The sequence below is a fragment of the Molothrus aeneus genome, chromosome 20 (genome assembly GCF_037042795.1).
Source record: "Molothrus aeneus isolate 106 chromosome 20, BPBGC_Maene_1.0, whole genome shotgun sequence".
NCBI lineage: Eukaryota > Metazoa > Chordata > Aves > Passeriformes > Icteridae > Molothrus > Molothrus aeneus.
In genome coordinates this window covers 6,252,778-6,279,999 of record NC_089665.1, presented here as the reverse complement: position 1 = coordinate 6,279,999, position 27,222 = coordinate 6,252,778, and the positions used below count along the sequence as shown (strand labels likewise).

The 27,222-nt window shown below is 48.2% G+C and overlaps 1 protein-coding gene, 1 long non-coding RNA gene and 2 other non-coding genes across 9 annotated transcripts in view; 3 read left to right on the top strand and 1 right to left on the bottom strand.

The window, feature by feature from the left end:
- The first annotated feature begins 354 nt into the window (after positions 1-354).
- Positions 355-18,044, top strand: LOC136565153 (uncharacterized). 6 transcript variants are annotated; one of them, XR_010784812.1, is made up of 10 exons: positions 355-375; positions 635-714; positions 1,275-1,298; positions 1,714-1,783; positions 1,926-2,042; positions 2,390-2,491; positions 4,869-4,967; positions 6,676-6,799; positions 7,398-7,500; positions 17,829-18,044. It is a non-coding gene; the product is annotated as an uncharacterized lncRNA (long non-coding RNA). The 6 variants fall into 6 exon arrangements; XR_010784813.1 differs by lacking the exon at positions 6,676-6,799; XR_010784815.1 differs by lacking the exons at positions 6,676-6,799; positions 7,398-7,500.
- Positions 1,532-1,605, top strand: LOC136565273 (small nucleolar RNA SNORD49). Its single transcript, XR_010784833.1, has one exon. It is a non-coding gene; the product is annotated as a small nucleolar RNA SNORD49 (small nucleolar RNA).
- Positions 2,245-2,318, top strand: LOC136565277 (small nucleolar RNA SNORD65). Its single transcript, XR_010784837.1, has one exon. It is a non-coding gene; the product is annotated as a small nucleolar RNA SNORD65 (small nucleolar RNA).
- Positions 11,440-27,222, bottom strand: part of LRRC75A (leucine rich repeat containing 75A) — a 57,520-nt gene continuing 41,737 nt past the window's right edge. The window contains exon 4 of the mRNA XM_066563606.1: positions 11,440-13,518. Within this exon, the coding sequence (XP_066419703.1) occupies positions 12,933-13,518 (586 nt within the window). The 3' untranslated portion in view covers positions 11,440-12,932. The remainder of the gene's footprint in view (positions 13,519-27,222) is intronic.

The window sequence follows — 27,222 nt, the reverse complement described above, 5'->3', positions numbered from 1 at the left end:
CTCCGACCTCTCCAGCGTTCCTGGGAAAGGCAGAACCCGGGGCAGGGTCGTGCTCCCTGGGCTGTGCCTGGCCACATGAGGGTCCCTGCCCGAGCCTGTCACCTGTCCGTGCCCTGAGGAGGTGACTAAACCTGGTTTAGGGTTTTTTTGGGGTTGTTTTGTTTTTTGGGGGGGCCGGGGTTTGGACGATCCCCGCGGTTCCGCCCGCCCGGTGCCCTCACGGCCCACACGGGAGGAAACGGGAGCCTCGGCTCCCCCCCGCCTGTGGAGCAGTGGCACAGCCCGCCCCCGCTCGGGGTGGTACGGCCCAAGGCTTTATAAATGGCCGCAGAGGGAAATCGCGCCCTTTCGTCCCGTGCCCTTGGAGCCGCTCAGGTGAGAGGAGCCGGGACAGGGCTCAGGGCCGGGTTCGGGGCCTGCAGGGCGGGCAGCGTGGAGGCGCAGGCCCGGCGTACCGAGCGAAGCGCTCGTACCGCTGAGCGAGTTGAAGCGCTCGCTCCCCCAGCTCGGCAGTGGTAGCGGCCACCGGGCCTGCCTGGGCCGCGCGGGCCGGGCCGCACCATTGGAGGGGCGGGGGGGGCCGCGGCCTCGCGGCGCGTGGCGGCTCACGACCCTCATGGCCCTTGTCCATCAGGCCACCATGGAGGCGGCAGCGGCACCGCGACTCCGCCGGCAGCGCCCGGACCCCGCCGAGACCGCGGAAACCCCGCCCCGGTAAGTCGGGAAGGGCTCGGAGCTCGGCTGGGCTGGTGCTGTGTGTGTGGGGAGCGCTGCTGGCACGGCCCTGCCCGGGGCTCCGTGAGGGGCAGTGCTGGGAACGCTGCTCTGCGGAGTGCTCGGCATCCAGCGCTGTCCATGGATTTTTGTGGCCTTGCAGCCATAAAAAATCAGTAATTGGGTCCTTTTTTTAATTTTTCGATGTGCTAGACCCTTTCTGTGTAATTAAAAATTACACCCACAGCATTGGAGTGTTTGCGATTTCAGTTTGAAAATTGCCTTGTTGGTAAATGTTACCCTGCGAGCTGCATTCTTATATTACTTTAAGTATACATAGTTTAAACTTCCTCATTTGGAATTATTTAAAGAGGATTGCTGAGTACTAATAGCTGTCTGATATAAATATTTCAGTGATTCATATTAACTTCAACATGGGTGGAAGCATAAGCAGAGTTGGTCATGAGGGTCTGGTTTTGTTCTTGTTTTTCCTTGCACAAACCTACTTTATACTGTTTAAAAGTATTCTAGTAACACTTTTCTTGCTATTATTCCCACAGCAGAAAGATGACTTGAAGTAAAGAGTAAGTTAATTTTTTTCTTTTTACATTAAGGTGTGCAAAGTTGTTAAAAGGGGTTCCAGGCCTTTATAAGTCAAAAATCTGTAAAAATTACATTTTAAGTTAAATAAAAACTAAATAAAACTGTTTGTGTACACACAAGAGTTAATGCTTCATCCACAGAGGGGAGATTGTACAACTGTTTGAGATGAAAGCTGGTGTTTTGAGTCATTAATTAGAGGAGTTAATTAACGGCTGTTGATGATGATAACCCGGAATAGGAAGTGCCGTCAGATGCGAGAACTGACGATACCCTGGTTCTGGTCTGAAATGCAGCTGCACACGGGAGCTCAAACCTCCAGACTGATCCTGTAGGGCCAGCAGGCAGCTTGCTGTCCACGAACACATCTCACCTTCCTTCTGTCCCACTCCTCTGCAGAGCTGCGCTTCCCACCTGCCTGTGACACTGCAGGACCAGGAGCAGCTGGGGAGGTGGCCCTGACAGGAAGGTGAGTGATGGCTCCCAGTGCATTTTATAGAGTTCTGTGCCAGGTGAAATGTCAATTTAGAATGGGGTTTATAGGCTATAAGGAGCTTGAGTCTGTGTTCCTTAGAATTTTAAGACTGATCTTTATTTTCTGATGTGTTTAGGTAGAGCCTGCAGGGCTGTGCTGCCACGTGCTGGTGGCTGATGTCCCCCCACTGATGGGACAGCTCTTCCCAAGTCCTGTGCAGGCACTGAGACAGCAGAGCAGGAAAATCTGCTGGGTGAGTTCAATATTCATTGTGCTCCTAGCTGAACGTGGTGGCTTTTGGCTGCAGGCTCAGAAAGACACAATGATACATTTAGAGCAGAGTTTCTGTTCTAAATGTATAATTAATGGAGCTCTAGGCAAAAGCAGAGGCAGTAAATGTGTGAGAGCAGCTGTTACTGCACTGTAGACAGATAAAAGTGTCAATTTCTGATATCACATGATGAAACTAACCCAAACTTGCTGGAATTACCGGCAGATTGACTGGTGGTGAGCAAAAGGTTTTCTGATGATATCTGACTCACTAACAAATGCATTAATGATAATTAAGGCTGGTTACCTGACCCTGCTCCTGTGTTCCAGGTGGTGCTGCTGGAAACATCTCTGAGGCAGAAGGACTCCAACAAAACACCTGGGCTTGAGGATTTTGTGTAGACAGAACATTTTTCTGCCTATTACAAAGTGGTAACAGTTAAAATGTTTTATTACATGTGCATTAAAATAATTTTAAAAAGAAAAAAAACCCACTGTTTTGTCACTTCACTGCATTTAGGAAACTGGGCACTCCTGCAATGTGCTGTTAGATGAAGAAGATACACCCAGATGGCAAAATTTTCACCACAGATGATGCCAGTGGGGTTTAGTGTGGTAATTAGAGTTTAAAGAAGACACCAAGAGTGTAATTACTGCAGGGATTCAGTACTCTTGACAGCCAGGGCAGCAAATGCAGCTGTAGCTTGTTTGCAGGCTTGCTGTTTGTCATTTGGATGTCAAACTTGAATTTAAAATCTGCTGCAGAGGCAGAGTTCAAGGGTCAGGGGGAATCTTGGCAACTTGGAGATGCTTAAAAGAGTTAAAGCCCAGTGTTTGAGGCCAAACCTCCCAATTAGAGTAATTATGTCAGCAGAACTGGCAGGTTCAGCACTTGGGTGCTCCAAACATCCAAACTGCTGGTGCTGAGCCTTCTGCCCACCTGGTGTCAGCAGTGAGGATTTTAGGGTGTGCTTTTTGCAAAGGCTTTTTTGCAAAATTTATTAATTAAACTAATTCCTCCTGAGCCTGTGGTCACTGCCAAGGGGGAATCAGTGTTCACTGCACAGCTCCAAGTGGCAGAGCCTGGGATTGGTTTTGCCTTCCCTGTGGAGTTCAGGTGAAGATCTGAATTGCTTTTAATTTGGATTTTCTGACTGGAAGGTGCTGTGAGCAGTGTCCCTGTCCCTCCAAAAGCACAGGTTGCTGTGCTGCCTGAGGTATAACTGCATGAAATGCAGAATTTCAGGAATTTCTCTTAAAGTTAGTGTTCAGAAAAGCAGGCTCAGTGTTTTTCAGAGAAACCTCCTGGTTCTACAACATGCAGGTAAATTAATCTGGATTTTCCTAGAATTGTTTCTGTAGTATAGCCAGGGCTTAATAAAAACATTCAGCCTGGGCAATGGAGTAGGTAAAACATTTGGAATTAATTAGTTGCTCTTAATCAGAAAGGATTTGAGCACTATGGAGAACAGGTTACTCCTCTGCTCAATTAAGATTACATTCTGTTCCCAGTGTTTAAAGAACCAAAGCTTATTTTTCCCTGATTTTAGGAGCTTGTGTATTAGAAAATGTTTGTATTTCTTATAACACGCACTGAGAATAGAAATGGGTTTAAAGCTCTGAAAAAGCACAAGGATCCACCTTTTTTAAATGTGAATCTGCAGACCATGGAGGTAAAAGTAGCCACATGCCCCCAGCAAACAGAAATAATCAGCAAATTGTTTAATGAGCTGTTGAATTTGCTCCAGGAAGGTTTGCTGCAACTTGTTTTAAAGTTCTTGCTTTCTAGTGTTAGAACTCATTAAAACAGCAAAGTTGATCTGGGAAAACTTGAATATTGAGTTTACCTGGGTTTATTGAGGGTGCAGTTTTGGAGATAAATATCCATGAGTTTCATTTTAGCATCACTTCTTTATTGTTCTAATCAAAACCCAAGTTCCTCAGCAGGGATCCTCTAGCAGGCTGGGTTTTTGCTGAGATTAATGAATGGAAAAGTGTTATTTCTGTTAGAAAATGGTGCCTTTCAAACATAACAAATGCCCTCAACATTTTACTGTGATTTTCCAGGGGAGCACAGATAATTTCATGGTGCTTGAGGGGAAGGGAAATAAAACCATTCTGTTTTGATTACATTTGGAGCACTTAAAACTTCGTGTTGGGGAATAAACAGCAGACAAAAATCTGCTTTTAAAACACAATTATTTTGGATTTTCTGAAGGTTTAAAAAGAACAGTTGGCAGGAATCCCTTTGGCACTCAACATCAGCCAACAATCCTGGATAAATCTAAAATAGACGAAAAGATTAAAGCAGAAAGAAAAAATATGCAACAAAGCAAAGAATGGCTGAGTGCCAGCTTTTAGCAATAAGAGAGATGGCAGTGCCATGTCTCAAATCACTGTTTGAGAGAAAACATGGAGATTATCCCCAAAATCTGTGCTGAGGGGCTGGGATTGAGGAGGGGAGGATCCACAGGGGCAGAACTGCCTCGCTGTAAATCACAAGCTCCACATTTCACATAAATGCTGGTTACCATCCTCATTTCTTGATTAGTATTGTAAAGCAATCATATCTGCAGCAGCATGAGAATAATCACTGATGCAAAGCCATAAATTACTGTAATTAATGCATGCCAGCTATTAATGGCAATGCAAAGAGCAGCTCTCTCTTGCCTTGGTGGCTGCTGTTCCAGCTGAGGCAGTTGGAGCTGTAGCTACTTAAATAGGAGGGAGGAAGGGATATCCTGTGTGCCTGAGCTTTTCAGAGTGCAAGAAATCCTAAATATTGACATTTCACTCCTTTTCCCCTCAGAGCAGGAGGAGGAGCTGTTAATTTTCCAACTCTCCTTCATCTCAGAGATGTGAGGCACAAAGGAGCTGCTGTTGGTGTTGTGCAAGAAAAGTGTCACAGGTTTGTTTTCTCCCAGCTAAAGGATGTCAAATGCTTTGTTAAAAATTCTGAGATATCACAGGCAGCAACTCCTGAGCTTCTCAGAGCAAAAACTCAAAATAACCAGGGGGACTTTGGCCTTTTTCAGGCTCAGGGTGTTCCTGGCACCCCCCTGACCTTGTGCTGCCAGAGCTGGAGCATATTTCACGTGTTCCTGTGAGGAAGGACAAGGTTAATGCATCATTGAATGCTCTGCCAGGACAAACATTCCCCTTCTTTGTCACTTCATGTCATTTAGTGCCTTCATTTTACGCTTGAAATCTGCCCAGCTGTCATGAACTGATTCCAAACCTGCTGAACGTGGGGAGGGTTGACCAGGTGGGGTTTGATTTAGGGCATGCAAGGAGAGCATTTAAAGAGCATTGAGCATTTTCTGCTCCTGTGCTGTAACATCTGTCCTGCTTCGCCTCCTGACACTGGAGCCCACAAGGTGGGGCAGTGACCAAGCTCAGAGCATTTGAAAGAAAAGATTTTTGCAGCCTTGAAGATGCTTCTTTGGGGGAAACTCGGTTTTATTGCTGGTTCCTTCCCTGTTTCTAATAAGATTTGCAACTTTCATTACTGTGTAGAGAATCCCACACACAGTGATAATGTCACTCTTTAATTAGCTGTTAATTAATGTGTCTTAGTGTTGGACCAGCAAAGGCTCATTTGATGAGCTTTTGATGCTGTGCAAACTTGCAGCTCATGGGCCTACCCCAGTGTGTTCCTGCTCTGAGTGTGATGAGAAGCCAAAGAGTTAAAACTTATTTTTATTTGACAAAAATAAAGAGTGATTTGCCCTTCATTACCCTTCCCTCCCATGCAGCTCAGGAGCTGCCAGGCTGTGCCTGCTCCAGGTGGATTTTGAGGCAATAAACACCCCCAGCCCAGCACCTGTGTGCAACTGAAACCTGAACAAAATGCAAATGAGCAAATCACTCAGTGCAGGCTGACTTCAAATCCCTGCTGTTTTAATCAAATAGAGATGTTAAAAGTTTAATCTCCAATAATTAAGATTTTTGTTTGTTAGGCTCCTGTTAGTTTTTGCAAGTCAATACTTGGATTTTTTTCCATAACAGGTTTTTTTTTTTGGTTCGTAATGGTTTGTGGTAAAATCATTGCACAGCCCAGCTGCAACACAAACTCTAAACAAATAATCATTGATGTTTCTGAAGCTGCCTATGGCTTTTTGCTGGGCTCTCCTTGGTTTTCTTTATCATTTTGATTTACTTCCCAGTTTGTTTGATTGCTTTCTTGCTTGTGCTTTCCCAGATCCTGTCACATAGTCACTCTAGGTTTGATTTTCTTGTTTTTTTTGTGCATTTTGTGCACTTGCAAACTGCACCTAAAGGTTTGTTAGTGTTGGCTTTGGGTTTGTTGGGTGCTGCTGTCCCTGAGCAGGGAATAGGCTTGAGGTTTAACAGCACATTAAAGACAAACTTCCAGCTAAGCCTGAGGTTATCAGCCATAATAAAAAATAACAAATTTTCCTGGATAGCTGAAACTTTATTAATAAACACCTGAGTCAAGGTAATAGTGGCACCAATGGTAATTTGGTTATCAGCCCTTATCAGACAGCAAGTGCAGTGCTGGTGCTGAGGTGATCTGTGAGCTGTTGAATGCAGCAGCAGCTGAAATACCCAATAGAAATGTTTCACATCTGTGCCTCCATCTGATGATCCTGCAGCAGTCTGCAGTGCTCCACATCACCTCAGGCAGATAAGGAACTGGAGCTGGAGCCCTGCTGGGAGCAGGCAGAGGGTTTGGTCACTCACTGGATAAAGCAATTCTCCTGGACTGTGTCAAATCAGGTATTTTATTCCTTTCATCCATGGCAGTAAATAAGAAACTCTTTGTGCTGAGTGAAATCCAGGGGATACCTGCTGGGGAGATGATGGGAATTGTTTCAGAGCTGGGGGTGAGGTGGGAGCTTTGAAATGCACAATGATGGGAAGCCCCTGCACCAAGGTAGCTGCACTTTGAATTTAATTAATTGAATCATTCCAGGCACCTCCCCACCAGCCTGTTTGCTGCTGTGCTTTGGGGGAAGGTGCTCTGTGCTTGCAGGAGGTGAAATAAAGCTTCAGTGTCAGGGCCAGGCTGTTTGGAAATGCAAAACAGGAGCTGCATCAAGGGCAGGGATTTCAAAGGTGCTGCTTTTATGCTTCAGAAAGGGCTTTGCAGATGACAGCAACAACGTGGTGTCACCTGGCAACAGGTCAGAGGCTGGAGCTGAGACAAAAGAAGGGAGGAGAACAGGGCTGAAAAATCACCAACACCAAAATGGTTTGAAGAATGGATGTGACGCCAGGGTGAGGGGACAGCTCTGGGCTGGTGGCTGCCCCTGCCCTGGAAGTTCAGCCCATTTTGGGGGTTGGCACATTAAAAAGGACAATATTTGCATTTCAGCCCCCAGCTCTGCTGTTTCTGTGCCTGTGGTGGAGGGGAGCTCTGAGCCTGCAGGAAAGCACAGCTTGGGAAAATGCTGAGCCTTGGAATTGATCATAAGCAGGTGGGTCCAGTGAAGATGAAGCAACAACAAAAAGGGAATGGTGAAGTTCTCCTCTTGGAAAGGGGTGTGGAAATGCACACAGCCCCAAGCAGAGGCCTTTTGTCCTGTGTGTTTGAGGCCTGACCACTCCTGGGATTTTCTGCCTGTTTCTCCACATGCAGAACTCCCCAGCAGTGGAATCCTGTGGGATCAGGAGTCAGAGCCCTGGGGCAGCAGCTCCCAGAGTGGGATTGAGTCTTTAGTGCTTTGTTCTTCATTCCTGGAAGAGCTGGAGTTGCAGCTTTACCTGAGTGACCAGGCAAGGAGCAGCTGCCCAAGGGAAGCTCATTCCTGGGTGATGCTGCTGGGTGTCCCCATCTGTTGCAGCCCAATATCCCATGGTTTTCCATCCATCCCTGAGTCTCTGCATGTCTGTTCCATAAATCTGGGCCTGTAGGAAGATGCTTTGAGGTTTTCTTTATGTAGATTGTGTTTAGGATGGCTGTGAGTGCTACTTGCAAAATCCTGATCACAAAGCACCTCCCCAAACCCTTTCCCAGAGCCAGAGGAACCCTGGTTTTCCCTGGAGAAGGACAGAGCTGACAGGGAGAGTCAGCAATGAAGTGGTTTTACATCACACACCTTGAAAATCCAGTGATAAATGCCCAGACCAAACCTGCAGTGAATTAAATATTCATATTTCTCTCCTCTTTTGTAAACCTCCAGTCTATTTGTCCTTCCAATTACAGCTCCCTGAGAGCTGCCACGTGCACTCACTGGAGTGCTGGATGCAAACCAGCCCACAGGTTTATTTTCTCCTCAGACTGAGTTAATAAAAAGCAAAGAAAAAGGATGGCCCAGAAGCCAGAGGATCAATAAGCTATTAGGAGCCCAGAAAACTCAGCAAACTGCACACATAATTAAAGGCTGTGGTGAACAGGTTGCATCTTTTCTGACTCTATTAAATCAGCTCTTCAGTTTTATGTAAAGCCATCAGCTGAGCTGAAGGTAAAACCAGCTGTGTCTCTGTGTATTTACAGAGGGGGGATAAAAAGGGATAAAAATAGGGGGATAAAAAAGGGGGGAATAAAAAATGCATGGCCAGAACTGCCAGAAGGGACTGCAAACAAAGCACCTCCAATTCCCCATCCTTCAGGGGTAACTGAGCCATGGCTGGTGGAGCTGGCACATCAGAAATGACACTTTATTCCTAAATACCTTTCCTGCAGTGCCAGCTTGGGATCCAGGATTCCTGCAGTGAGCAAAGCTCTTGTGCTCCTCCTTGAGAACAAACCCTGTGCTAACATTTTGTAGAAACAGGTCCCAGAATGGTTTGGGTTGGAGGGGAATTAAAGCCCATTTCACTCCAACATTCTGCTGTGGGCAGGGACACCTCCCACTAATCCAGGTTGTTCCAAGTCCTGTCCAGCCTGGGGATATCCCTTCATTTATTCATGATAATTAATTATAATTAATATTAATGTGCCTGGAGCTGGGCCCTCCCTAGGAAGTGAGGCTGGAGGCAGTCAGAGCACTGGGAGGGGTGGCTCTGCCCTTCACAATTTCCTGTTAAAGACATTTCACAGAGCTGGAAAGCTCCTCTGCTCTTACAGCTGCTGGTGGAAATCATCCCCAGGCACAGAAAAACCCCCCTGCCCTTGGCGTGGAGGAAAAGTGGGATCAAGGCTGACATCCTTGTCCCACAGAGGTTGGGAGGAGGTTTCAGCTGTTGCTCACCAGGGAACATTTCACTGCAGAGGTTGGGTCAGTTGTTTTTACCCCTTTTCCCTGAGCTTTGCCGTGTGAATTCTGCTAATGAGGTCAATTTGTTTCCGTGGCAATGGCAGATCCCAGCTGATGGAGCAGGGACTCTTTGTGTTTGCAGGCCCTGAGTGTGAGCTCGCAAAGCTCCTGATGCTGGGGCAGGGGCATGGACCACGGGGGGCCCTGGAGGGGCTTTGCCCCTCTCCAGCTGTACTGGGATAACCCAGAGTGGTGGCACTGCCTGGGGCAGCCTCAGCCACTGCTGCCTCCCATGGCATCCCCTTGATCCTTTGGGTCACTTTTTGGCTCTTCCTCTGGCAAAGGTTGGTGTTTGGGCAGTTTTGGGTTGACATTTGCTGACTTTGCCCCTGAGCAGCAGCAATGCTTTTGGCCTAAGTGTTTTGTGCTTCTGGACACCCCAGCAGCATTTTTATGTCTCCCTGTGCTCTCCCACACACTCCCTGCTCAGGGGTGACTTTTCCCAGCCCTCTTTCCTGCTCCCACCCATCCTCTGGCAAAGGAACCCTCATTTTAAATGAAAAACCACCTTTAAAACATAGCCAGCCTTGGTGCAAACCCTTCCCACATCCCCCAGCTGGCAGGAGCTCTCTGGAACGTGGCACCAGCCCTTCATGGCTCTCCCACCCCTCTCTCATTCCCTGCCTGCTGTTTCCATTCCCCTCACTGTCTGTGGGCTCCTCAATCTGCACAGAATGATTTCCAATTACATTTTTGTTGCTGAGCCCATAAATCTCCTCCCCAGACTGGTTTGTTTGATGCCCAGGCAGAGCTGTGGTGCTGCTGGGGAGAGAACAAACCAAGCCAGGCTGAGGCTTTTTATGCTTTATTTATTTTATGGTGGCCCTTTCCTCCTCTCTTGGACAAGAAATGACCTCATTGTGTTTTAATATTCTAACAGCAGTGATTTTCAGTCCTTGAATCCTTCATGTAAGGCCAGTTAAAAGCTTCTGACCCAAAGCAGCAGCCCAGGGAACATTGATTATATGTGGAGTGAGCCCTGAGCTTGTTCTGATGTTGATGAGCTGGGAAGGGAAGCTTCTCACTCTGCTTTCTTAAAAAAAAACCCAACCAAACCCACTCAGTGCTGAGCCCACAGGATCATCATTATCCTGAAGTGCACTAAGTGGATAATTGAGCTAATCCACACTGTGAGGGAGGCACTGATGAGCCAAAGCTTTTATAACCAACCCTCTACAACAGCTCAGCTTTTCTTTCCCCCTTTTTCCATGGCAGTAATTTGGTGCATCCTCCAGCATGCACGGATCTATTGACAGAAATCCCTTTCCAGCTCTTTCTCTGTCTCAGGAGGGCTAAATCCCCTCTGGGCACAGGGATATTGTCAGTGCCAGTGCAGCAGAGGTGGCTCGAGCACTGCAACACCTGCACAGGGCAAAGGCTGTGGGATCTCCCTTTGGAGATACTGAAATCATTTCTCCATGGCTGATGTGTTTCCCAGCCAGGAGGAAGCTGAGCTGGAGGGGAAATGTGGCAGGAGCAGCTCCTGGGTGGTTTTTGTCCGTGAGGGAATGGGGCAAAGCAGGAATAAAGGATGCAGAGCTCCCTCTAAATGCAAAATGCCTCTGGTTTGGGAATTTGAGAACTGGGGGGTCCAGGCAGCCCCTCAGGCCCCAGGTCCTGTGCAAATACTTAGCAGGGAATAAAAACCTTGCAGCAAGGAGCTTGTGATTGAAATAATTTAAACAGAAAGAGGGGCTTGAGCTGTGCATGAGGAGCAGAGCCCAGTACCTGGGTAGAAAGGAGAAATTGCTGCAGTTTCTTTTTCTTTTTTTCTGCAAGGAGAAATCTTGTTCTTGATTAAATCCCCCTGTGCTCCCCCAGCTCCTTGGCCCCCATGGTTTGTTGCTGGGACAGAGCCCATGGTGCAATAAAGAGCATTTCTGCCTTCAGGACATGAACACCCTGTGGAGCACTACCCCACTCTCAGCCTTCCTTTCTCCCACATTATTTTACACACTGACAATATTTAATATTTAAAAGATTCTTTTATGAGGCTTCTGTGTCCAGCTTGTGCCCACCCTGGTAAATCCAGGCAATAAACTGAGCTCTTTATTTCTCCAGCCCCCTGAAGAAACCAGACCAGCAGCTCTCAGCACTGCCTGTCCTCTGCTTTTTCCTGGGCATTCAACCTGGACAAAGGGAAAATTCAACACTGGGTCTTTATTAAACATTATCATTTATTTTGTTTATGGATAGCTCCTTTATTTCAAACAGAAATATTCCATATTCACTGGAAAGTTGTTTTGGTTTTTTTTTTTTCATGCCTGTTGGAAAGAGTTAGAATTAAAAAAAAAACCAAAAAACAAAAACAATAAGGAAAAAAGGCTTGGATACATGCAAATCATACTGACTGATGCCAAATGTATTAAAAGTAGCAGAGTTTGTTCTAAATTACCTTCTTGCAAATGGAGGACAAACAACCACTGGCAGCCTGGAAAAATGGACAGAGCCAATGGGACCAAAAGTCTGTCTGCACCCAAAAAAAGCCAAGCTGGAGTCACTGCTGGGAGCTGCCCAGGGAAGGGCTTGGGGCAAAGAGGCTCCCCCTGCAACGGGAGTCAGCTCTGCTCCTGCAACACACAGAGGAATTTCCCCACTTTCCTGCCCTCCCCCAGCTTTGGGATCCAATGAAATTCTGGTTCCAAGAAGCCAAAGTGCACATTCCAGCCCTGCTGCTCTGGGCTGATCCATTTCCCACTGAAAATAAACCCAAAGCCCTGGCTTAGAAAAAACTGGAACCTTTTAGGAACAAAGCACTTCTGGTCCAGGGGGCAAGAGCCATGGCCAAGGGACCCCAAGGCTTTCTGGGGCTTTAAATCCCAGCTGGCTGTGTGGCAGTGACAGAGGGGATGAACCCCAGGCTTGTTTTACCTTTTTTAACCCTTCAGTACCGTGGTCTCTTTTTGTCAGTGACGCTCCTGAGCCCTGACTCCAAGATTTGTGTGTCCCTCCCAGAATGGATCAGATGCTCCCATTAAAAGCTCAGGAATTTTTAGAGCTGGTGGGAAATTGGGTTTTACTGGAAAAATCCTGGGCAGGCACAGGTGCCAGCCTGGTTTTGCTAAGGCTGGAGGTGAGGGTGGTGTCCAGGCACGCTGCAGGCTGGGATTTAACCCTGCCCCAGGAAAACAAAGCTCTCCCTCTGGGCTGGGCTCACAATACTGAGAGGAGCACCCCTGGTTGGTGTGTGAGCAGGTTTTTGTTGTGTCTCAGGAGCCAGGCCTCTCACCAGTGATTCCTGAAGTCAGGAGTGGGAAGGATTGAAGGTTTATCCCAGGCAGGTCCCTTTGGGGTGGCTGCTGTCTGTCCATGACATGTGGGGAGCAGCTGAGATCCAGCACTGAAGGGAACCTCCCCGCTCCCTTTTCTTGCCCTTCTGAGGTTTTGCAGCCCCTTGGAGATGCATTTCTGAGAGAGCCAAAAGCACAGCACACCACTAATGCTTCAAAACACCTGGCCAGCTGTTAGAAAATACAAACACTCTACGTGATCACTTTTATGTGTTCTTCCAGAAGAAAATCACTGACGTTCGTGGCACAGGGGGAAGGCAGCACTGGGACTCCTGGAGCATCCAGGAGTGGGAACAGAACCCCTGCAGCTCTGAGGTTTGAAGTCATCCTTGCTCAAGGTGCCCACCCAAGGGCTGGACATCATGTCTGTGCTGTGGCAGCACCCTGCTCTGGGCCAGGGAGCTCCCCAGCCTGGGCTGTTCTGTCCATCTGCTCCCAGTCTGTGCCGCCAGCCTGGCCTGGCCCAGCCCTCAGCTCCTCCTGGCTGTCCCCCAGCCCCTCCTGCCCCTCCAGATCGCTGACCTGACCCTCCCCAAACTCCAGGATGGTCGGCAAATTCCCCTGCTTGGGGCAGCGCCTCTTCAGGCTGACCAGGAAGGGTTGGGGCAGCGAGAAAATATCCACGTTATTGCCCAGATCGATCCAGGTGACGCTGGGGAACTTCTTGGGGTCCTTGAGGGTCTCGGTGAGGTCCCTGAGGATGGCCTTGGTCAGGCGGTTGCCGTTGAGGGCCAGCGTGGTGAGGCGGGGCAGCCCGCAGAGGGCGGGCAGCAGCTGCAGCAGCATCTCGTCCGTCAGCTCGGTGAAGCACAGCTCCACCGTGTCGATGTGCTCCGAGCTGTGCTCCAGGTACGACGTGACCCTCTCCAGGTCCTTCAGGGTCAGGGGGATCCCCGACAAGTCCACGGTGTTGTCCTGGGGCTTCCCCATCAGCACGGCCTTCAAGCTGCAGACGGGGGAGGCGAGGATGGGGTTAATGTGGGGTGGCTCTGCTTGGGGGCAGCGCTGCTGACAGGGAGTGTGGGATCCTGGATGTGAGAACTTGGAACTTTCTGTGCTGTGAGAATTTGGAACTTTGTGTGCTGAAAGGCACAGACTCACCAGAGAACACTGCACTTGACCTGAGGTGTGGAGAAGGCTTCCAAAATTGATTTAACAGCACTGGGATTGCAGGTGTGGAATTGGTTATTTCCACCATGTAAGATCACAGGGTGGAAAACTTAAGAGTTTGGGGTTTTACAATATAAATAAATATGAAGCAAGGTAGAAGTTTTAGAGCAGAGACAAGTGAGGATGGGGTTAATGTGGGGGTGGCTCTGCCTGGGGGCAGCACTGCTGAGAGGGCAAGGGTGGGACCCTGGATGTGAGAATTTGAAACTTTGTGTGCTGAAAGGCACAGACCCACAAGGGAATGTCAGGAGAACCACAAGGGAACACTGCACTTGACCTGAGGTGTGGAGAAGGCTTCCAAAATTGATGAACAGCACTGGGATCACAGGTGTGGAGTTGGTTATTGCAGGTTTCCATCCTCTAATCTCACAGGGTGGAAAACTTAAGAGTTTGGGGTTTTAGAATTTAGAAATAAATATGAAGCAAGATAGAAGTTTCAGAGCAGACACAAGTTGTTCTTCTTTACCTTCCTCTTCATGGGTTTGGGTAGGGTTTTGTAATTAGACAGAAAAGTCCACATTGTGGGCTTTGAGGGATCAGTTATTGGGTTAAAAGGGAAAATAATCTCGGTGTCATTTCTTAATTGGATAGTTTAGTCTTAAAAGACCTCATAACAAGAGACAGTTTGCCATTTTGTGCCTTGCTAATGAAAGAGCTCATGGTTGTGAAGCTGTTTCACTGATAAGAAATAATAAACACCTGAGTGCAAATATGAAATACCACCTCAAGTGCCTTCAATCCCGACCTTGACAGAGGTAGAAAATAAATACAGAGAACCCACAGACAAGGACAGGAGTTGTGGGAAATGGATTTGTAGAAAGTTATGTAATGTATTATAATTTATAATTATATTATAATTAGGAAATAGTCGGCTTCCAATTGTGATAGTATGAATTCTAACATCTGTGTTGTCTCACCCTTCACATGAAACCAAAAATAGAATAAAAGATTTCAAAACGCCTCTCAGTTGCCCCATCTCTGGGGCAAGCAAAGGGTATTGTCCAAAAGGAGTTTTGGAGAGGTTTTGTGGAGGATTTCAGCTGGGATGGATGGAGAACTGTGGGAAATGGGGTTGTGGAGAGTTCTCAGGGCTGACACAAGGCCCACGCAGTGTGCAAACCTTGAGATAAGAAATGCTGACTTAGAAATGCCATGGAATAGGACAGACATTGTTGAGAGAGAAATGGAACCAGAAACAAGTTTCAAAGGATGGCCTTGCAAATCAGACCAGATACTTTGGAGAAATAAACTATGAAAGATGCATTGGAGTGGGACCCACAGAGGGGTAATTTTAGATTGCTGGCTTTAAAGAATGGCACAGCAAAAAGCTGATAGGCCAAGAAATGCTTATAATGTATTGTAATTAAAAATAGTTGGCTTCTGATTGTGATGGTGTGAACTAGAACACCTGTATTGTCTCACCCTTCTCATGAGACTGAAAATGGAATCACAGTTTTTGAAACACCTCTCAGCTGCCCCTCTGTGGGTCAGAAATGGGCACTGTCCCATCCAGCAGCTCCTCTCCAGGGTGTCTGTGCTGCTGGGGCTCACAGAGACATTCCAGGGCTGTTCCATGAGCAGCCCACATTCAAACCCCATCCTTCAGCAGTGCCAAGCCCATTGTTACCAGCCCTGGGACAAAGAGGTTATCCTGGCTTTTCAGAGCCTTTCCTGCTGCTTTTACAAGGGTGAGGATGCCCCTGCCGAGACAGGCAGGAATTGCTGGGTGACATTTCCCACCAGGAAGCTCTTTGAGCAGGAGGACACATTTTTGGTCCTCTCAGCAGCACAGGTGGGAAACTGAGACCCCAAGCTCAGCAAAGGAAGCCCAGACACCTGCAGGGTGGTTTGATCTCATGGCCACTGAGACCTGTTCTCCCCTTTCTAGAGGAGACGAACCCTACAAGAAACCCTCAGATAAATACATTAACCCTCAGATAAATACATTAACCCTCAGATAAATGCATTAATTCTCACAATCTCAGAGCCAGGCTGGAGTTTCACAGGCCAGTTTATCTCCAGCAAAGCCCTGCTGCCAAACCAGGTGCTGAGGATGTTTAGTTCATGCATTGTGCTGGATGCCTGAGGAGGTGGAAGGAGCTCTGTGCCTGCTGTGTCAGCTTGGTGGCCTCTGGTGCCTCCTGAGCTGCCCAAGGAATGTGATGCTGTGGAGAATTCTGTGATGCTGCTGCCCTGGCTCCTCTGGGAGAGTTTTTTCCAAGCTGCCCATGAGGGATGACTGCCCAGAGATTCCAAAGAAGGGGGGAAATGGGAGCTTTACCCCAAAAACCCATGCCCATCAATTGTGTGCCAGTTAAATCCAGAGCTACTCCACATGCAGAGCTGTAACCTGGTGCTGGCAGCTGCTTCTCTTGGATATCTACAGCCACATCACATTTTGGGAGCAGCCCCATGTGGGACCAAGGTGATGCCTCAGTTACAAGTTTTATTCAGAAAAAAAACCCCCAAATTCCTTTTGTCTTGCAGTCCAATTTAGTGCAATACAACACCAAAGCAGCACAGAGTAGCCCTGTGAATCAGTGATAACCATTTATCAGCATGACAACCAGGGCTTGATCCTGCTTTTATCCATTTTTTCCTGTGGGATGTCTGGTGTGCCTTTAAATAAGCAAAGTTAAGGAGATAACAAAGGGGGAATGGGGACACTTCAGGACAGCTCTTTTTATTTCTTTTCCTATTTTCATCTGCTTCCAGTATTGCTGCACGTTTGTTCTTTCCCTCAGAGCATGTATGGGATTTCTGCCAGGCAGGAAAAGGGGATTTCTCCCTGGGGTTCCATCCTTTCCCCCCTGAGAGGGATTTAGCAGATGCCCAGTGGAACAGATTGATTCTCCTGTACAAGCTGCCTTCCCACCCTGCTGCTGAGCACCAAGAGCTCCTGAGTCCCCAGGTCAGAGCGGCCTGGGCTGCTCCTGGGGGAGGCTTTGCCCTCCTGTCCCTGGGGAACCAAGCAAACAAACCCCAAACAGGATTGCATCCAACCAGTCCCGTGGCTGTTCTGAGCCAGAACATGGAAAGAAGAGGGAAATTTATGTCAACAAACAGCTGGAAAAGCTCCCAGCCCTGCCAGAGAAGTCGGCCCCAAACCTCAGGAGGAAAATCTTAACCATTAAACAAATCCCTCTGAGCTTCAGTGGGGGATCAGTTACACCCACTTGGTTTCATCCTCACATTTTACAAGGCTGTTCCATAGGGAAACCACTGGTTTTTTTTCCCCCCAGCTGGGGTTTTGCCCAATATAACACCAGGATTGGGAATAGAGCCCTTCACTAAGCTCCCACACTGGCAGGATGCTGATTTATCCACGCTCACGCTGAGCTGCAAGCTCTGTGCCGTGGAATCAGATCAGAAAATGTTGTCATAAACAGGAATATTGATGTTTAGATCAAAGGGAATGAAAAGAAAGGGGTTTCCTCCTGCTTTAAATTCATGGCACTGCTCTCAAGCACTGCACAAATCGTGACTTGTGTCGTGTTCTGAAGGAAAATTGGGATGTTCAGCCCAATTCCTTGCAAAGGAACAGCTCAGGGAAAATGAAGCGGCAGCCCCAGAGAGTGAGGAATTACAGCAAGGAATTTGTAGAGACACCTGGTGAGAAAAGTATTCATGAAAATGGCAGTGAAACATTATTGGATGTAACGAGTCACCCAAAAAAATCCAACACAACAAAAAAAGGGTAAAATCCTGAGATAAAAGATTTGTCCTGAAATAATGGTGGTAGCAAGGATCAGCATTAAAGTCTTTTTTCAAAATCCCTGCTCCAAATGATGGCAGTCAAACACTGGAGTAGAGATTTGGGAAAGGAAGGAATACAAACAAATGCTGCAAATTCAGTGATAATTTTGAGTAAAGGGTTGAGAATCCTCACCCTCAGAGGAGGAATCAAGACAAATAAATAGAATTATTTAGCTGAAAGAAGGAATGTGACTTAGAAAATAACATATTGTAAATTGAATATCCTGTATTATTTTATATTTTTCATATATATAAAATATATCCATATAATGAGGATGAATAAAACAGAAATGAGAATGAAATGCTCTTTTTTCACCCCTCTTAATGCAGGATCTGAGGACACCTCCTGCTGCTGAAAGACTGAATTCTTAGGGGACAAAAGGAGCTCAAATCAACCTCCAGCCATGGGATATCCCTGAGATCAAGGACTTTGTGGGAGGTCCCAAGTGGACAGGGCACTGCTGTGGCTGAGAACATCCAAAGTCATGGTAGGATTTAAAAATAAACAAACAAATAAATAAAAAATTGGCTGTGGACTGACTGAGACTGAGGAGCAATCAAAGTTCTGCAATTCACCCAAATGGAGTGACCAGAATTGGAGTTGCCAAACTCTCCAAAATTTAGAACCAGAAAACTCCTCCTTTGGGATCATCCTCTTTTTTTTCTTTTTTTTTTTTTTTTTACTGAATTTCACACACCCCCAGTGTGGGCACTGCTGGGATTGTTCCTGAGCTGCCCCAGCTCTGTGGTCACAAAGGTTTATAAAGAAGGGTTTATAAACAGCACAATTCAAAGCCTCTGTTCCCCACAGCTTGGGAAGACTTCCCTCCTCAGAGACTCTCAGGGTAAAGAGGATTTTTAAAATACATAAATTTCAAAATATGGAACTTTAAAGCTCCTTTTGAGCTTACCAACAAATTCATTAAAAATTCCTAAGTCTTTGCTGTTAAGAAAGCACCAGTGGGGATTAATTATTGTGCTCTCTTCTTGTTCCAAGAGCCTTCCCAGTTTTGCCAAGGTTTGCACTTTTCATGTCATAAACTCCACACATCCCTGTTGCAACATCATCCCTGTGCTGCCCAAATTCCAGCCTGCTCCTCCTGCCCAGTGCTGGGTTTTGGAGGGTAGGAAGGACAGGTTGCTCAGCCTGGCCCTGAAATGTGACATCAAAATTAACTTTAATGTGTTTATAAAACTGTTGTGCCTGCTGGGAGTGCCTGTGGGAATCACAGCCCTAAACAGCATCTCCTTAAAAAATCCCCACACATTTGGGCTGCTCCTTGGATTCAGCACAGGAATTTTGAAGCATCTTAAAAGCAAACCTGGAGGGAAAGCTAAAATTGTTCCTATGGCAGCAGAATCCCCACAGTGACCTCCTGTGCTCTCACAGATTTGGATTCCCAAATCTCCAAATCCCCAAATCCCTGTTTTTCCCTTGGCTCCACACCAAGCTCCATGCCAGGGGTATTTGATGGCAAAATGGAATTCTGGGCTCCTGGGAGGTCTCCATCCAGAAATGCTGGCCAGCAGAAGGGTCAGAGTGAGCAGCTGTGGCTGAGAGCTCTGTACTGAATCCATGGATCCATGGCATGGTTCGGGCTGGAAGGGACCCACAGGGACCCCAAAGCAGCCCCTGCATGGGGGCAGACACGGAGTAGAGCCCAAAACTCCAGCTACAAACAGCAAGGAGAGGGAATTTTATCCTGGGTGAGGGTTGGCCACTCCCAGCAGCAAGAAGGCCTTCACCTAGGCCTGTGGGACAAAGGGACACTGGAGAGCAGGGACAGAGAGGGGACAACCCCACGGTGACACCTCATAGAGCAGGGACATCCCACGGTGTCACCCCATAGACCAGGGATACCCCACAGTGTCACCCCATTGAGCAGGGATACCCCACAGTGACACCTCACAGAGCAGGTTCACCCCACAGAGCAGTGTCACCCAAAAATGTCACCCCACAGAGCAGGGTCACCTCACAGAGCAGGGTCACCCCACAGAGCAGGGTCACCTCACAGTGTCACCCCATAGAGCAGGGTCACCCCACAGAGCAGGGTCACCTCATAATGTCACCCCACAGAGCAGGGTCACCCAAAAATGTCACCCCACAGAGCAGGGACATCCCATAGAGCAGGGTCGCCCCACAGAGCAGGGTCACCTCATAATGTCACCCCACAGAGCAGGGTCACCTCACAGTGTCACCCCATAGAGCAGGGTCACCCCACAGAGCAGGGTCACCTCACAGTGTCACCCAGGAGCAGGGTCTGGGGTCGTGCTGGACTCCCTGACCCGGGAAGGCTTTCCCAGGATGGTCCCATGGAAATGCCACCCTCCCTTGTCCCCCTGTGCCACAGCCCCTCCGTGCCCCTCAGCAAAGGGAGCCCATAAAAGCTCAGAAATTGGATTTGTTATCCCCACCTATCGATATCTCCAGCAGGGACAATTAGCAGCTCATTTGCATGCAGCTCATTTGCATGCAGCTCATTTGCATGCAGGTTGGGATGGGGAGGGAAGGGAAAGCTCCTTCCTCTGTTTCAGAACCATCATTCCCCCCCCCCCCCCAAATTTGTTTTTATTTCCTGCTAAACAAAATGCTAAAAATAACCCCTTGGGAGCAATCAAAATGCTTTGCTATAATTATAACTCTATTTAATTTAGTGGGAAAAAAAAAAAAAAGTAAATCTCCTGCTGTTGGAGAGCTCCATTTTCCTATCCCATCCTCCCCAAAATAAAATGTATTTATATCACCCTCCCAAGGATACAATTTGCTCCCAAACCTCTGGTTTTATACAGAAATGACTGGAATTTTCCCAGCAAACTCTCCTCCAGTGGAATAAGGAGCTGCAGCTGATAGAACCTGGGTTTTGCAAGAGAGGCAATTTGCACAAATGCCCAGAGAAAAGCAATCAGCAATTCAAAGGAAAACATGTTGGGCTCCTTGCTTCTGGAAATGACTCCCTGGAAGAGAATTGGCCCGAAAAAAGGATTTGTGTTACAATAAATGAGAGTTTGCCATAAAACAAACAGCATTTTCTTCAGATTCTAGCACAGGAGGGAGAAAAAAGGCAGGAAAGGCTCTTGGAAAGGGACTTTTATGATTGGGTAGATACAAAAGTACCCAAATCATGTTGGATTTACATGAGCAACTCCCCACTAAGAAAAGAGGAAGCAGGGCTGGTTGGGAAAAGGACCTTTAAATCCATTTGCAGCCCTCAGTATCCAAGGGGAAGAGGCCACAGGAAAAGAAATTCCTAATAATTTGCTCATAAAAACACCCAACTGGCTGCCAACATGTGTAAAAAAGTGAAAGAGGAGGAGGAAAAAGAAAAGGGAGAGGGATGTGATGGAGAACAGCAGTGCTGGCCTGCACTTTTCTGGAAAAGCAGGATGGAGATTTCCCTAAAATCCATAATTCCAGCCTCTCCCTTTGGCTTTGTTGGTGCTTTGTTTGATTTTTGGAAGGAGTGGCCCCATTAACAGGCTGGATGTGACCCCAAAAGTGAGGGCAGAGTGTGGCTGCTCCTGCTCTGCCCCCTCACCACAAACTGAGTTTTGCCACGTTGATGGAAATTGGGGCTGGTGTTAATTATTATCTCCATCCCCTTCCACAGCCCCAGGAGTTTTGGGATGGGGGAAACACCCAGGAACAGCCAGACTTGAGAGGCAATGGCTCCAATTCACCAAAATCCTCTCCCAGCCCTCAAATCTGCCCCTGGTGTTGTCAAACAACAAAAAATCCAGGAAAAAATCGTGGAGAACTCCCTGTACCCAGGCCCTCGCTGAGGGTTTGAGGTTCACACTTAGCAGAGGCTCTTTGTGTTTCCTGTTCCTTGAAATAAGTTGAATTCCATTCATACAAAAGGGAAAACCCCAGGATTTTTAGGGGTGGGGAGATGTGGGGAGAGAAATTTCAACTCTGATCCTCCAGCCCAGTTTTCTCATCAGAAACTAAAAAAATAAAACAAAAAAAAAACCTCTCCCAACTGCTCTTCCTGCAATTAGGGAGTGATCAGCTGCCAAAATGTGTGCCTGGGGCTTGGCTTTCCCTAAAATGTTTATTTTATTGGAGCACAGATCACATTTGGAAGAGCTTAGGCAGGCTGAGGTCCCCTCTGCTCTGCTGAGAGCCAGAGCACGAGAGGCCAGCCCGGCTCCCAGGGTCCTGCCTGTCCCCCTCCCTCCTTGGGAAGGGATTTTTCCCAGAGCCAGGAGCTGCCATCACCCCCTATTTTTCCCTTTTCTCCCCCAAATCCTTGGCAGGACCTTAAATCCTGCCCTTCACACCAAAATCCCAGCAGCTCTGGTGCCCAAGGTAAAGGCAAACAGCTCCTGCCACGCTCAGGGATGGATCAAAGGGAAACTCCTGACCCTGGCACGGCTCTTTGGGGGACAGGGACCCATGGGGTGGGGCTGTGATGTCCCATGTGGGGCTGGTGGCCTCCAACCCCATCCAGGAGGGTCAGGAAAACCCCCCAGAGCACAGAACATCCCGAGGAACATCCAGGGATTTGTGCTGGCGGAGCTGCAGCGGCCAAAGGAGGAGGAGATGGACACAGTGAGGCAGCCAAGAACCTCTCACCTGATGCTGGGCCAGTTTTTAATCAGAATTTGCATCTCTATGGAGCCAAAAAAGCTTTGTTTCACCTGCTTTTCAGCACCCAGGTGTTCAGTTGGCCAAGCAAACTCTGTTCCTGTGGCCCTCTCTGCCTCCCAACCTCCCAGGGGCTGGGATGGGGTCCCTGGGATTTGGCAGCCCCAGGATAAGGAGCCCTGGTTTGGGAATTCCAACCCTGGGGTGCATCTGCTTCTCCTTAACACCAAACACTGGGGCTCAGCAGAACAGAGCCACCACTGTCCCCTCAGCTGCCCTCCAGTGAGGAATAACAGGACACAACCTGACCCACTGCTGCTGCCCTCTAAAGAAAAAGGGATTTTTTGGGTGGCTTTTTCATCTTCTGTTCCAATGAGAGAATTTTGTTGCATCTCTCTCTCCTCTGTCACTGCAGCAGAGGTTGAAATTGAATTTCTGGCACCCTGTGGGTTGCTTTTCCTGCTGGGCACAGTTTTTGGTGCAGTTGTTTCATTTTAAATCCCCTTTCCTGAGCCCAGGGGCAGCAGAAAGCGGCTGCAGCCATTCCTGCAAAGCCAAACAAAGGGAAAAATCCAGGCAACAACGAGAACAGCTTGAGCTGCCCAAAGCAAGCTCCCTCTTCCCCCAGCACTCCATTGCTTTTGGCAGGTTATTTCCCTGCTGATGGGGGCATTTCAGCCTCCAGCTGCCCCCAAGGATGCAAAAAGAGCAGGGAGCAGAGCAGGGATGTGATCCTGTGCTCTGAGCAGCCCAACACTGCCCGGTTCCCCCATCCCCAGGCACTGCAAATTCTGCTGGACAAGCAGGAAAACCACAAAAAAACCTTCCCTGGATTTTCCCTGGCTGCCTGTTTGGCTTCCCTGCTCCAACACAGGCCCTCCAAATGCAAATATTTTGCTTTTTTCTTTGTTCTCTGCACCCACCAGTGACAGGGTTTGTGTCACTGTTTAAGGAACGCTGCTGCAAAGATCAGCACAACAACAAATCATCTCCAGTGATTTGTCCATATTGTGTCCATATTATTATGTCAACAGATGGGGTTTTTTTTCTTTTTTTCTTTTTTTCCCCCCCAAATCTCCAGCTCATCATCTTTGGGATAAGGAGCCCCACTGGAGGGGCCAGCAGCTGATGAAAGCAGGGAGGGAATGCAGGAGAGGACTGGCTCCAGATGGGCATTTCTGCCAGGCCAGGAGCTGCCCAGGATAATCCTCACTCCCCAGGGCACCAGAGGAGTGACCTGCAGCACACCAGGGTGGATTCATCCCAAACCCCCCAGCTCCCCGGGCTGGCGCTAATCCTGGATAAGGAGAGAGGAAAACACCTGCAGGAACATATTGCACCCTGGGCTGGACAAAAGGGATCAGCCTCGGGGCTCCTCTGACCCTGGGATGTGTCAAAACACGGCCTGGCAAGGCCTGCAAAAACTTCAATGTGTCCAGAAGCTTTGGACTTTTTCCTGGAGGTGCCAAAATCTCCTTTTGAGATGCAAAAGAACCTTCTGTGCTTCAGATGCTCCAGAAGGTTGTGGGTTTTTTTTCCTCCACCCCATCTCTCAGGAGCCAAGGGGAGTGTGAGGATGAAGGGTTGGGATGGAAGGGGGTGAGCCCTGTTTGTGTCAGCCGTGGGGACCCTCAGGGGACAGACAGAACCCCCTGGAGATGACACAGCCCCCCCCCCCCCCCGTCCCCATTTGCAGCAGCGTTATTTTAAATTATTTCCATTCAAAGAGAGCAGCGGCAGCAGTGGGAGGTGGGAATTCACCGAGTTAAAGTGATGGATGAGCTCACTAAACACCTTCATTCACAGCCTGAAAGGGCTGGGGAAATAAAATAAATGTAAAAAGCGCCTATCAAAGCTTCATCCTCGAGCTCGATGGTCTTAATTGGGAAACATAGCCCGGGGTGACAGCCAGGCTGGCCTGGCTGGGGATTAAAGGGGCTCGGCTGCTGGGAGTGATGCCTTTCCCCCATGGAGCAGCATCCAGGCCCCGAACTGCCCCTCAGCACCCAAAAAAAGGAGTCAGTGTCTGTTTTGAGACAAAACAAATCATCACAGAGTGTCTGGACCACTTCCAAGCAGGGGGGATGAGTTATTTCCCCAGCTGATTCCCTCGTTTAATAACAATTTCTACCAGTCCAAGTGGTGGGGATGGATTTAAATAATCCCCTCCATGTGTCCATGGAAAATCTCATTTCCACTCTGCCCAGAAGCAGAGGAGTAATTATTACCAAAAAAAAAAAATTAAAACCCCACACTTTTCACCATCAAAGGCCTTTTCTAATTAAGCACCAGACTAAGAAACACATTTAAGGAGGCACAAGAACCCAAGTGCAAGGAGGTGGGAGGGGAGGAAAGCCACCATTATTCCTTGATTCAGCTGCAGGAGGAGAGAGGAAAGAGGAGGATGAGGGTGCCTAGAAATCGAGGTTTTAAAAACCTGAAAGTTTATAAGGCTGCAGCAAAAGTGTGAGGGAAAAGCCAGTGGGGAAAGGTGTCCTGCTGCTCTCAATCACCCCAGCCCAGCCTCTGGTTGTTTCTGCTTTATTTTCCAGCATTTCTGGCTGACAGGAGCAGCAAAATCAATCCACACCTTTGTCAGGGTCAGTGTTCATCAGAGTGGGGGGAATGGCGTTTGCAGTTTGGGTCAATTGTTTTCAATTCTGGGGCAACCCAGACAAGGAGCAGGGGAAGGGCTCATTTTACACACTGAGCCAGTGGGAAACCTGAAATCCCTTGGATGTGCCAGCCCTGTGCCACCAACCCGGCTGGCATTTCAGTGGCCATGAATTATTCACAGCTCAGCTTCAAATGCAGGTCTTGGTCAATGCCGGCTCCTGGCTGGGCAAGGTGTGCCAGGAGCTGCAGCCTCTCCCCCAGCCAAACTCAGCTGGGAAAAGAACCCAATTCCACCCCAAACCTGCTGGTCTGGTGGCCAAATAGTGGCAAGGAGTGATTGCAGCACCTGCTTGGTGTGGTTTGCTCAGTTTTTCCAGGAAGCAGGAGATAGATCTTACAGCTCCCACTGCAAAAGGCGCAGGAAAAATCAGATTTTCTCAGAACATCATCAACAATAATTCCCTTTATCCTTTAAAGTCATTTAAAAGATTTAAATGACTTTTAAAGGAGGCATTTAAAAGATGTGGAGATGTGTTCTTGGCGTAGTGGTGGACTTGATCTCAGAAGGTTTTTCCAGCCTTGATGATCCCACAATGGTGGCAGCTCCTTTAACTGCCACAAGCCACACGTTGCAGAATTATTTCTCAACCACAGCCCTCACAGATCTTTACTCCCCCAGATGTGCAGCATTCCACCTTTCCCCCACACCAGGCATTTCATCTGTTCACAGCTTAGCCCTGCTTTCATCCTGCCAAAAAGTCTCTGACTCCTAAAACTCAACCAGAAGCATCACAGCATTTTCCTTCCAAGCCTCTGGAGCCTGAGCTGTGGGGTTTAATGGCCTGTCCTGAATCCTCTGTGCTTTTGGGCCCTTCAGCATCATCCAGCAGGGAGAACTGGGTGGAAAAGGAATTCCTTGGGTGGTTTGCAGCCTCTATTTTGCTGTAGCATTGGCTCAGGACATCCCTGTGCACTGTCAGGCCCATCCCTCCCTGCCTGACACCCCCTCCCCAGTCCAGGGATAAAGTGCAAACCAGGGACACTCTGAATTTATACCCCACTAGCCTGAAAAGAGAATTCTTTAACACCAAAGCCTCTTAGTGCTGTACATTATCGACTTTTAAATGACACAGCTTTCTTTTTTTTTCTTTTTCTTGATTCCTCTCTCATTCAAGAAATCCATCTCCAGCTGGATAGAATCCTTCCCTTCTTCCTACTCAGCCTGTGTTGGCCTGTTCCTCCTCTCCCCTCCAACATCACACCCCATTCCAACCAGGACAAAACATTTCACCAGGGTTTGTGCATGGTCACACAACCCTGGGGTTGCCAGAGGAGCTGTCTGCACATTAAACAGCATTTTTGGAGAAGATTAACTGGAATTTCTACATAACAAGGAGCTCCAGGGAGCTGCATCCCAGCTTCAGTGGGTTGGGATTTTTTCCTTTATTTCTGGGAAGCAGCTTGGGCACATTTAACCCCAGGTTTAACCTGCCCACCCCACTCAAATCCACAAAAAATCCCAAATGCCAGCTGGGCACATCCAAAGGAGCAGCCCCAAATGCTGCTCCCATTCAGGTATCTTGGGAAATGGATTTTCCACAAAGCAAAGGAGCAGCTTGGACATTCCCAGCCCATGGGAGAGCACAGCCACAGCAGGGACTGTGCCTGCAGCCAGGCATGTGCCAAAGGGAATAAACTCAAGGGGCAGCAGCCCAGAGCAGCCTGGTGAGGAGGGGACAGAACTGACAGGGCACATAAGAGAAAGAGAAAAGTCACATCTTGAGTGGCTATAAAAATCCAAAGTGGGCAGATGGAGGAAATGCCCCAAGGCCATGGAGGAGAGCGAGGTGAGGAAGACAGGGGTGATGAAAAGGGCATTCCTGGGATAAAATTACACCCAACTTTTTCTCCCAACTCCTTATTGGTACCTCAAAAAGTTCCTTTTTTTACCTCTTTGTGTGCCCTGAACCCCATCAAAGCTCCTCATTTGCCAAATCCCACAGCCCTGCTGGGACCAGCCCCCTCCTGCTCTTCAGCACCACAAATTCCCAAACATTTCTGCCAAAGCACAGAAAATATTCCAAATTTATGAAGCTGGCTGAGCCCTGTGTGAACTCCACCAAACCAAAGGTGTCTCCCAAAGGGTTTCCAGTCTCTGTCCCAAAAATCTTAGCTCATTTCTGTGTCACTCCAGGCCTCCCCATCACATTCAGACATTTATTAGAGAGTGCCTCTGAGCCTGGGCTGAGCATCCCAACCTGAAAAGCCACCAGGAACGAGAACTTTGCTTTTCTCCATCCCCAGAGCCTCAGGCCACGCTGGACAGAGCAGAGAGGTTTGGGAATCGCCTGTTTTCCACTGCAAAAGGTGGAAAACTTCACCACCACCCCAAACCACTGAGTTCTGAGCATCTGGAGCATCCTCTGTCCCCTCAGCTCCCTGGGACAGCCCTGGAATGTCCATGGAATGGCATCCCATGGGCACAGGGAGAAGGGATCACCCACACACACACCCCAGAGG